This window comes from Macrobrachium rosenbergii, chromosome 23, assembly GCF_040412425.1.
Source record: "Macrobrachium rosenbergii isolate ZJJX-2024 chromosome 23, ASM4041242v1, whole genome shotgun sequence".
In the NCBI taxonomy this organism is placed as follows: Eukaryota; Metazoa; Arthropoda; class Malacostraca; order Decapoda; family Palaemonidae; genus Macrobrachium; species Macrobrachium rosenbergii.
The window spans coordinates 3,297,900-3,309,877 of NC_089763.1; the positions used below are offsets into that span (position 1 = coordinate 3,297,900).

The following is an 11,978-nucleotide window of genomic DNA, read 5'->3' on the forward strand; positions in this document are numbered from 1 at the left end:
TCTGACAAATTCTGGTAACTCTTCATTTAGTAAGAGAACGTCTTTAGCTCCTATCTCTTCTTTTCCCCTTAGATGTATTTTTGTTAAACACTTTGGATGCAAAATTACCTGTCTGTTTAGTATAAATTGTACTTTATTATCATCAGCAGTGCTTACACAACATACTTCCTCATCTTTTGTCTCTGCAAAGTAACAATGTTCTGCATCTATACTAGTGTCTTCAGTTACTGCCATTATATCATTTATATCTACTTTATTTTGTTTAACAACAGTACCTCATTTACTAATTTCCCTTCATTATCACAACTGATTACTGCATTGCTATAATATTCTGTATTTATCTCTGTATATTTATCATCACATGTCTTGTTCCTCGTCATATTCAGAACATTGGGGATCACCTTTATTTATTTCTGGGTCACTTCTTTTGTTGGAAAGTATTAATTCTGGATGTGCACATCTTGAATTTCTAGTCTGTAATTGTGGAAATTCCTCCTTTCCATTACCATCCATTTTAATTTGATTGTTCTCTTGATGATAAGTTATTTTCTGTATGTCTTTCTCGCTTGTTGAAGTCGTCTCAGACAAATTGATCAGATTTGGGTGAAACTTTTCTTCTTCAAGCGTAAAGCATACGCTCCTTTTATTATCTTGTGTAAGGTTAATTCTTCCTTCTCGGCAATTCAGTATAATTCCACATTTCTTCATTAATTTATATGAGAACAACATCTGTGCGGGAAAGAATCGGTCTTCTAGAACTATAAAACTTTCAACAGTTTTATGTGACGAAAGGTCTATTTCTAAGTTCACATTGCCTAAACTTTTAATCTGTTTACCCGCTACTCCTTTTATTATTTTGCTTTGACCCTGAATTAGTGTTTCTTTAACGCCTAAGTAATTTGTTAATGTGTTTATCCATAAGGACAGTGCATAATTTATTCTGTATTGGAATTTTAATGATAGGTAAATCCTTTCTGATTATTTCTTCTTCATCCATGGAAAATACAACTTCTTTACTCTGCAATATGGATAGTGTGGATGAACCTTCACTTCGCCTTTTTCCTAATTCTTCTACTCTTGATTTATCTTCTTGAAGGGACTTTCTTGTGGTATTCTGTGTAGGGATAAATTGTCATTGGTTTGAAGACTTATTTGATGTTGAGTGGTTACTACTTAATTCAACTATTTCTTTATTTCCTTCTTGTGTTTTAAACCAGCAATTCTTTGTTAAATGTCCTACTTTCTTACAAACCGTGCAAATTCTAGGTTTTCTACACTCATTTGTAAAATGATTTGTATACCCGCAGTTTTCACAGGCTGTCTTTGGTCTCGCCCCTTGAGCGGAATAGTTCACTTGGGTTGAAGTGTTTGTGTTTGAGTTTTGACCATATCTATAAGGTGTGTGTGGTCCACTCTTTGTTAGATTGTTTCTTCCCCTTTGATCTGGATTCCATTTTCTTTTAGTATTTTGGGCATATTTCCCTTGGAAGGTATTTGGTTTATTTCCTACTTGTCTGAAATTATCATAGAATTTATTATTCATTTTAAAATTAGGATTATTATTTCTGACTTTCCTTTCATTTTGTGCTTCTGTTGATCCCACGAATTCCTTGGATAGATTTATCTCTTTCCTTTGGATTTCTTCTCTCATTGTCTTCAATGTTTGAAGGCTTGTTTTCTTGGGATCAAGTTTTATTTTTCTGAAAGCCTTCTTTTCCTTTTCTCCAAGAATATTATATATGGTTCCAAATGACACGTAATTTAATACATGTCGTAGCTCAACTAAGTTATGGGCACTAGCCCCAAACTGATCCTTGTCTCCTATAGTATTACCTGTCTTCATTAAGTCTTCGGTTATTTTCTCTATTGCATTCTCCACACTTGCGCACAAATTAGCAATTGTTTTATATTGTGGGTTAAGAAATCTAGTTAGGTTATATAAACCGTCAGTCTTATTTACTGGTTCCCAGAGTGATAAACAAATTTCTTTAAATTCTACATAGTTATTAAGTTTGCTAAAACTTGTGGAATTCAAAGTTTTATGTGCGTCTCCATGTTCTGAGCTGACGAGCAACAAGGCTTCATTTATTTTAGCTCTTTCATCTGTTATTCCTCCTGAAATTATACGACTATCTGCATCTGCTAGCCAATGATTTAGAGTATAGGATTCGAGTCTGCTTTTGTCAGGATTGGAATCATCCACCTGTCCACAGAAGCGTGTGGCGATTGTTATGACGGCTGCCTGATTCATGTTGTAAAATTGTAAGGTGCAAGTATTATTGTATTATTAGTATTGTTACTATTATTAGTATTGTTAGTAGTATTAGAATGATTAACACTATTTTGGTTCTGGTTATTTGTGTTATTATTGTTATTGTTTCCTTGCACTACAGCGGAGTGGAAATTTAGTCTTGAAATTCCACTTCGTCTAATTGTCGACAGTCTTAAATCGTAATGTGAATGTCTAACAGTGTTCAGTAATTCTTCAAACACTCGTTGCATGTCCACACACAAAAAAAATTATTCAATCAGAGTACATCAATCATAAAAAAATTTTTGTTATATTGTACCAAAATTAAAAACAATTTGTCAAATTGTCACACCAAAAAAATTTAAATTCTCTATTGAGTTCAAGTGCACAATTAAAACCTTTTTCAATACACAAAATAAATTCTTATATGAAATTGGGCATCATATCATCAAAATTCATCATAATAAGTACACCAAATTATATATATAACTTCTCAAATAATCATCACCAACCGAGTGAAAAAAAAAAATAACTAATTCCCTATATAAATTATTTACTAAATAATTAATTATCATAGAGAGAGTAATGCTGGTATTTATGCAAAAAGAGAATTTTATTCAATAGAGAAAGTTTTCTTAATTTTCAATCTTATAGCAAGATGCGAAAAAAAAATATATCTTCACTTATTTATTTATTAAGAGAGAGAGAGGACAGTAATTTCATTTATTGCCAACTTACTGTGTTGTTTTGCTGATATCGTGATATCGCTAATTGTTGTGCCTTCCACGGTGAGTGTTTCGCCGCCGTATCCGCGTCGGCGATGTTTTTCGCTGTAGTTTTCCGCCTTCGGAGTCTTGTGGAAAGTTCTGTGCGCTGTTTTCTTCAATCACTCTGTGGAAATGTCGCAAACACTGGGCTTATTATCACTGTTGGCGTCTTGCTCAATTTGTTGACGGTAACAGTTCAAAATGTTTTTGCTTCGGGACGCACTAAAACTGTTTTTATTCACACTCGGCGTTCTCTTGTAAGCTGTACATAATTTTTGTTCACTGGAGTGTTTTTATTTCTTCAGATATATTTTGGTCGTCGTCGTAAAAAATCTAAGTTCGTTTTGTAGAATTTCGTTTCACTGTAACTTAAATAATTGCACTGATAATTTCATTAATATTTGTTTGTTTCGTCTCGCCTTCTGGATCCAAATAAGCTGTCACCATTTATAAAGATTATTTCTCCTTTTTATGTCCTTTGTTGTATGTTTGTATGGATTTTAGTCTTTCTCTTCTTACCTTGGTTTCTTTTGATGTGTCCTTCAGATCGCTTCACGGATGATGTGCTATCTTCTTTTCGTATTTATTATTTTTAAGTATTGATACCTCTCAGAAAGGCGTATAGACGAGATCAGTAATTTCTTCACTTTAATTAGTACTTAGTATTATAAAGGATCAGTACAAATTTAACAAGTTACAATGATAGAAAACGAATCACTCTTGACTCAGTCTCTATGGGGAACACTGAAGCGAGGGGAGACGTACTCTCCCTTGAAGGACACAGTTCTGAACTCTCTCTCTCCTTGTCGGTCTCTAGCTCGTTGAACACATAGAAAACTTGTTATCCGCAATCTCCACCTCCTTCTAGCCTTATTGGAAGGATTAATCAGCAAGGCCTCCCCGTCAAGTAGCTGATTGGAAGGACTGTAGTGGGTGTGATTCAAATCTCTCCTTAGAGGACTTGATTGGAGGTGATCTTACGAGGGTGTGTGAAAGACCCCTCCCAAACATAATTGATTAGAGGTTGAAGAAGTACATCACTTGGGCCAACCCCCAAATTCCTGGAACTTCCACGAAAACGCCTCCCTGAGAAGGCGGGGCTATAGAACCAGCTGCTGTAAGCATTTAGACAGTGCTGACTCATGACTTGGTTAGCTTAATCGCGAGGCCATTATTTCTCACTTTACGACTGTTTTTATGGCTTCAACACGATATACTGCTTATGGTTCATGTAAACATCCAGCGTATTGATAACACGATACAACAACAGCTTTTGGGCGTTATCACTGTGTTCTTTGCCTCTCTCTTTATTCTTATTTCTCTCTCCTTCTCTCTCCTAACTTTTTCTCTTTTCTCTCTCTCTCTCTCTCTCTCTCTCTCTCTCTCTCTCTTTTCTATCTAATTTCCTTATCTATTCTACACCACATCATCAATAATAATAATAAACTGTAAATAAAAAATTTGTATTATTTGAACAAACAAATATTCTTCCCTCATCTTTTGTAAGATGGAGATGGAAGGCGAAAGCTGTCAGACATGTCATTTAACATGACAAGAAGGGGAGTGTTGTTAATCAGTGGTCAAATTTTTCTTGTAATTCTCTCTCTCTCTCTCTCTCTCTCTCTCTCTCTCTCTCTCTCTCTCTCTCTCTCTCTCTCTCTCTCTCTCTCTCTCTGTGTGTGTCCGTAAAAATTCATAAAAAATTTCACTCTTTTACGTAAGGACAACTGTTATCTCTCTCTCTCTCTCTCATTCGAAGTTAGCCAACCTACGTTTTACAGCACTGTCTCTCTGTATGCCTTTAACTGTACAGTAGATAATTTTGAATTGATCTAATTTTAGCTGTACCATTTACAAACTGTAAATGCGCCGTTCTAAAACATAGAGACATAGAGCAGTTTCAGAACAAAGAGAAAGTGACAGAATAAAGAAGTTTTTAAAAACGAGGTTCAGAAGACTTCTAAAAATAGGTCGGTGGAATGGGGGAGAGAGTCCACTTATTTCTTTTTTTAAGAGTAATGCATTAAGCTAACTTTTAAATGAAAATACAGTAACTTTAATTTCATTTAATAGTTAGTTTAATACTGAATTTCCATCTTTTGATATCTAACATAAGAATAACTTTCTCTTTCTCTCTCTCTCTCTCTCCCCATAATAGTTCATAAATAATATAACTTGATATTTCAAGTAAGGACAATATCTCTCTCTCTCTCTCTCTCTCTCTCTCTCTCTCTCTCTCTCCCATCATCCCCAATAATTCATAAATAATATAACTTGATATTTCAAGTAAGGACAATATCTCTCTCTCTCAGTCTCCATAATAATTGATAAATAATTTCACTCTCTTAAGTAAGGACAACCCTTACTCTCTCTCTCTCTCTCTCTCTCTCTCTCTCTCTCTCTCTCTCTCTCTCTCTCTCTCATTCATAGTTAGCACTCACACATTTTTACAACTTATTAATTCTCTGTATGCCTTTACCTGTACAGTAGATAGTTTAAACTGATCTAATTTGACCTGTGTCGTCTACGAAGTGTAAATGCGCTAGTGTTGCAAATACGTTCTAAAACCTAGACACATAATAACTAAGGGTTGTATTAGTCAAAATATAAAAAACTGTTTGTTCATGAAAAAGCATTTCAGAACAAAGAGAAAGAGACGCAGAATAAAGAAGTTGTTAAAAAGAGGTTGAGATGATTCTAAAAATAGATCAGTTGGAAGGGGAGAGAGAGAGAGAGAGAGAGAGAGAGAGAGAGAGAGAGAGAGAGAGAGAGAGAGAGAGAGAGAGAGAGAGAGAGAGAGAGAGAAATTATCTTCCAAATCTCAGTTTTTATGTCAACCATTTATTTCTTTTTTAAGGGTAATGCATTAAGCTAACTTTTAAATTAAATTACAGTACCTTTAATTTCATTTAAAAGTTAACTTAATAATTTAGGAGCATGATTAGGGTCATATTTAGTGTTTAAACTTTAGAAATAAGCCTTTATTAGCATTTTTAGAGACCATGCCAAACTTACGCGAAAATTCGTCTTGCGCGAGGGGTTCTGGAACCTAACCTTGCGTAAGTTCAGAGTTTGACTGTATATGTCCAATGTGCATACTTTTCGTGAGTGTCTAAACTCCTAGTTTCTTTATTTCTGTATCTTATAAAATTTTGTATAGTGTTTGATAAACTGTCCTTTGTTATGCTTTTGTTTTTGTTGCACAGTTCAATGAAACATTCATTACATCCACGTGTCTTCATGTGTCGCTTCTTCGTTTACTCTTGCTGCACCTATTATTGGTGATGGAGTAATCTCTTCTCCCATCACATAACCATTCTTGTCAATGGTTTGTTCCTCTACTATTTCTCTGATGTTGTGGGTATCTGTTTCCATTGGTTTTATTATTACTTTAGGAGGCAAAGGTATACTATTCTTATCACTTTTTTATTTTTGTTCTTTCTTCGGGTCCCCTGCCTTTATTTTAATGGATGTATCTCTTATAATAGTTGCTTTTTTGTTGGTCTTGGGTGGAGTTCTCTTTAAAGGTCTCTTTTTTTTTCTTTAGCTTCTAATTCATCATAACTATCTTCTAATATTTCTGTGGTGCTTGTATTATCTTCTAGTGATTCCATTTCTCTTAATATCTCAAATGAATTTGAGCAAAGATTTGTATACATTTCTTGGTTCTTTGCTATATTTGTTTCTTCTTGCAAAGTGGTCATTTTTCTTTGAGACTGATCTATCAGGGTTTTGTTACTCTTATCAATTTCCATTTTTGTTTCATTGTTTGATCTAGTTACAGTAGAAAACGTTCGTTCCCTAGTGGGATCATGCATTCCTCTAACTATTAATTCTAATTTGGCCTCTTTTATAGGCATTCCTGTCCTTTCCTGAAGTAATTTTAATTTTTTTGTATATATAATACATACACTCCTAAGGTCTTGCATGGTGATTTTGTCCACAATTAACGCATTTCGGTTCCCCACACCACTGTGTGGTGTGTTTGTCAGAAGCACAATATGTCCATATAGATTTATTACGGCAATTTTTCCTTGCATGTCCGTACATACTACAGTTTTGGCACTGTAGTGGTTTTGGAACATACAGTCTCAGTTCTCTGCTTTGGCCTATGGTTTGAATTTTTAAGGGTAATTCATGGCCTTCAAATTTTATCTTTGCTATTCTCAGTGTTTTTCCATAACTCTGTCTACTGGCTATGTCATATATTTCACAATCTTGCACACTGTTGTATCTTTTTTTAAGGGAATCCAGCAATATATTCTTTTCTATTGGTTCTTCATCATTATCAGGGAGTACTATGGTACCCTGTACACTGTTCACATTGTCATGTTTTTTTTATATGCACCTTTATATTGACAATATTTTTTACAGTTAAGTAATTTTCTGATTGATTTTTTTGTTGTGGTTTCTATCAACCACATCTGATCATTTATTTGTCTGAAATGACATTTCAGTAGTTGAATGTCAGTTCAACAGGAAGTTTTCTAATTTCAGTGCCGATATTTTCTTCTCTGTTTCTAAGGTCAGGAATCGTGACCAACTTCCATTTCCAAAGAGGGAGTCGAAATGGGTCAAGGTTGGGTCAAGATATCTGCTTTTTTTTGGTTTGCTTGATACTGAAGCATAGGGTTCCAGTGTAATTACATTAGGAATTTTATTTGATTTTTCCAGAGGATGTACTGGTGGTTGTCAACAGTGCCGAGTCACTACCATCAAAGGGCCCAGGGGTACTCGAACCTTTATTTCTACTTGTCATACAGATTTGAGGTAAAAAAAAAAAAGGAAAAATTAAACCTGAAAACTTTAAAAAGATATCATTAGCCTTTCATGACGTTTATTCTTCCACCAATGGCACAAGTGAGAGCCGACTCCCAAATGTCTGCATCCCTACCCTACCCCACAGGGGATGGCACAACATGATTTGAGTGGCCCAAGTGTAAGCCAGACCCACTTGCTAGGACCGAAGGTATTACGAGAATATTATCATCCCCAACCTAATCAAATTAGGGGCAAACCAGCTAGAATGCCTGAGAGTCCTATTCCCAGAACCAGACGCCCCTGGAATCCATGGTCCAGTCCTAAAGAACAGTTCCGCCTTTGAGCTATCAATCTGATGACTCTCAGGTCCGAACATTATCGGGCAGTTGATGGTCCTACCATAGTTCTCACTAATTAGCTTTGGATATAAACCCAATCCCAACTATGATATCTTTTCCTATTTAACAGGTCCCCCAATAAATCTGAACAAAAGTGGAGACTCTTGGACTTAAACCCGAGAACAAATTCCTGGGGTTCAAGGTAGTCCCAAATCGAGGGGGATAAAGGGTGAGACAAAACTCCCTTCTATAGGAGAAAAAGTTTGGGATCCTCAACAAGAGCACAAGAGTTTGACTTCCTCTGCCCCAAAGAAGAAAACATTCGGTCAAACATAAATGTCTAATTGCAGTGCCCTGTAAACCCAGGAGTCTTAAGAGCGCTGGCTGGCAAAGATAGAGGCTATTATTCAACCACACCAACTCTGCTGCAGCTTCTACCTCATCCCAAAAATGGGAAAGGTAGAACCCAGAGGTGGTCCAAATTCTCAGTGCCAACACCAACTCAATGCCAAAAAGCCTAGGGAATTTAGACAACACCATATCCCACCTCCCCAAACACAAGTTGGATCACAGGTAGTTGCCTGGTGGGCCAGGTAAAAAAAAAACCTACCCAAAGACAAAAGCATCTCTTGAATGCAGCTTCTTCCTTCAGGGAATCCACCCCATGAAAAGTGCCACATTCATTATGGCAAAGGACCAAAAGTCCCACCTGAAATTGCCTAAAACATGCCATGGTAGCCAACTTTAAGTGGCCATCTTTATTAGAGAGAGAGAGAGAGAGAGAGAGAGAGAGAGAGAGAGAGAGAGAGAGAGAGAGAGAGAGAGAGAGAGAGAGAGAGAGAGAGAGAGAGAGAGACTCCCCTTGCTCAGAGACAATCTAGTGAGAAACTACGAAAACAAAAAACTCAGAGAGAGCAAACTGGTCTACCTGCACTGTTGGTTTGGCACTGTTCAAGAGATAGAGTTTTTCCTCCTCCAACGAGTCCGAGGCAGAAGTATAACTCACTCAGCTGGAAAGGCCTTAAATGAATTCCCTGTACAAAAACAGGTGAATTGACACAGCTCAAAAAATCACTGGCAAGTTGCAACTAAAGCAACCAATCAAGGGCCTAGGCTCTCTTGATGGAAAAAATCGCATGCAGATTGTGCCACAATGCCTCCTCACAGCCATACCACTCAGAAAGAGTTCAATGTCCTCAGAACACAGAAAACTGCATCTACACCTCAGTATCTGAATCCTGGAGTGCTGCACCAATGGGTCCTTCCAGGTGACGACAACTCAAGATGCTCCTTCTGCAGGAGAGGAAGGCCTTTCAAAACCCCCAGCTGATTGTTCTATCACTCAGGTGTTTGACCTGTCCAGTTCTAAGACCGATCCAGATACATACTCCTTTATGAAAATGCTTGGAAGAGAGTGCAAACGCTCCCTATCCTAGCCGCCATGACTATTCTACCGAAGTTGGGGTAATAGGTAGGGATCGTGCCTCCACCAGGCTAGCAAGGCTGTGGGCAGCCATTAACCAGAGTTGATGGTGTATCCACGGATTGTGGAGAACATACTCACTCATGCAAATATGAATGAGGGCTGTCTGTGACTGAGCCAAAACCCCTCTTAAAAGTCGACTCTTCAACAAAAATAAAAGGAGGTAAGGGGGAACCTTCTCTACTGGCCCTGGATGACTGGACTGCCTCGGCCCTGTCACTTTCCAAGGAACCCTGACCCATTCTCATGGGAAAATAGTGGGTGAGGGGAAAAATAACTGCACAATGTATTCTTGCATGCCCATTCTGGCCAAACTGGAAGAAGGTCCTGGACCAGCAATCCAAGAATCTGAAACCCCTGAGTGGACCAGTCAGCCTTACTAACCAGACCACTGTCAGTATCCCATGGACCAGACGACCCAGGGGTAGTGGTTGCAACCATGCAAGAAGCAATGGATGCAATAGTACTCTATGCAAAAAAGTACCAGCTGTTAAAAGCCTATTGACACTTCATACATGGAGAGCCATACAGCAGTCCTCTTCTCCCACTCAAAAGTTTCAAAAGAGGAAGGTGAGGAGTTGGAGAAAAAATTCCACTATATCCTGGCTACTGAGCAACCTGATTCAAAGATCAAGCCTGTTGATAGCAAATGGACTGCACAACTGGGTCTCATAAGCATCCCCTCTATGCAGCCCCAAAAAGTCATAAAGAGGAGTGAAGAACTCCCCTGTCATTATGGCTGTCTGACCATGGAAGGACAGGGAACACCGGCTTATCACCACCTGAAAACTCAATTCAAAACCAAGAATTCAGGAACTGAATAAGCCACATGAGCAGGTCATGCAAACCCTTCACGTGCAATCCTGAAGGATAGCAATGAGAGGAGTCGAAGTACTTCCCTATCACCATGGTTGTTCAACCATGGATAAACAGAAAACATCCCTGGACCATTGGCAATCCAAACCCAGTAAGTAGATTGGGTAAATGGGAGCCAATGGTTCAATGTGAATGAGCCATACAAACCCCCCTCTGAGTGGCCCTGCAGCTTCAGTCATGGTGCGAAAGGGAACTCAACTCAATGTAAACTTGAAAGTTTACACAGAAATAAGGTGAGGAGAAGCTCAAGTCTAAGGGAATGTCACTCAGTGCTAATCCTACCCAGGAAAAAACAATCACCTAGAAACAAAAGACAATGACAAAGGTGAAGGAGGGAAGGACATTGGCTCTCTATCCTCCCCATTTTGGTGATACTCCATCTGCTGGGCTGGTCGTATCTAGCAGCAAAGGCTAAGCCAAAACTACAAGAGGAAGAAGGTTACATAGCCTACTTCCCCTTGCAGAACAAAAAGTAAGGCCATGATAGAAGGATTACCTTATCTAAGGCAAACCAAACTCTTGAAGTCCTTCCAAGTGACCAAGTTTTACATACCTGTAAGATAAGAGTAAAAAAATTGGAAAATGCCATAGATGTTGTAAACACTACCAGAAGCTGCAACCTTTCCAATGAAAACTGAACCTGAATTTCTTGCTAGCATGCTTAACTGATCAATGGGTTTGTACTATAATAATAGCAAATCATCGAAAAAATCAAAGAAAGAAAGGGAATACCATAGTCTATTAATGAAAAATTTGAATGGGATAGTACAGTAGTGCAGAGAGTCGGGAGAGACATCTGAACTCAATGGCATCCAGAAGCAAAGTGGAGTGCAGACAAACTGTTGGGTGGGGTTAACTACCATGTTAATAAATTTGAATGGCCACTTCAGCTGACACTCACAAGCTAAATCCCTATGTAAAGAACAAAAGTTTGTATTTCTGTAGAACAAATTTATATACTACAGTGTTACACTCAACAAATGAGACTTACAATGAATTTCCCTACCTGCTGTGCATGTGTTATCTTCCAGAAGTCAACAGCAATTGGAGTGCCAGGGATAACCATTCCACTCATTGCTTTAATACGAAATGTACACGATGCCTGAAAAAAATTCAAATAACATGTCAACAGTACAACAAAATACCAGAAACATTACTCAGTGAGAGATGAAATGACAATCTGACATAGCCATCACTCATTTCTCATATTATACGTAATTACCAACACACATTAATAAATATTATCCAGTATTTTGTACCAACATACACTTAAGACATTCGAAAAGTGACAGATTTTAAAAGTAACTTGTATTTTCCCTAACATACAAACCTGACGTTCTTTACATTAAGATAAACTTGCAAAAGTGCAATGAGATCAGCCATTCAGCCTTTACTGACAGGGTAGTTAACTACCGATAAGCAAGGGGAAGCGTTGCTCTGCCCACTTGACAGTCTGCCTTCCACTTTGCTTTCTTGCCCAGGTGACAGATTAGAGGAGTGGC

At 37.7% G+C, this 11,978-nt stretch overlaps 1 protein-coding gene across 1 annotated transcript in view; it reads right to left on the reverse strand.

Moving 5' to 3' along the window:
• The window catches only part of LOC136851234 (5' exonuclease Apollo-like), a 312,431-nt gene extending 300,845 nt beyond the window's left edge, over positions 1-11,586 (reverse strand). The window contains exon 1 of the mRNA XM_067125186.1: positions 11,483-11,586. Coding sequence (XP_066981287.1) covers positions 11,483-11,551 — 69 coding nt within the window. The 5' untranslated portion in view covers positions 11,552-11,586. The remainder of the gene's footprint in view (positions 1-11,482) is intronic.
• Between the last annotated feature and the right edge of the window lie 392 nt (positions 11,587-11,978).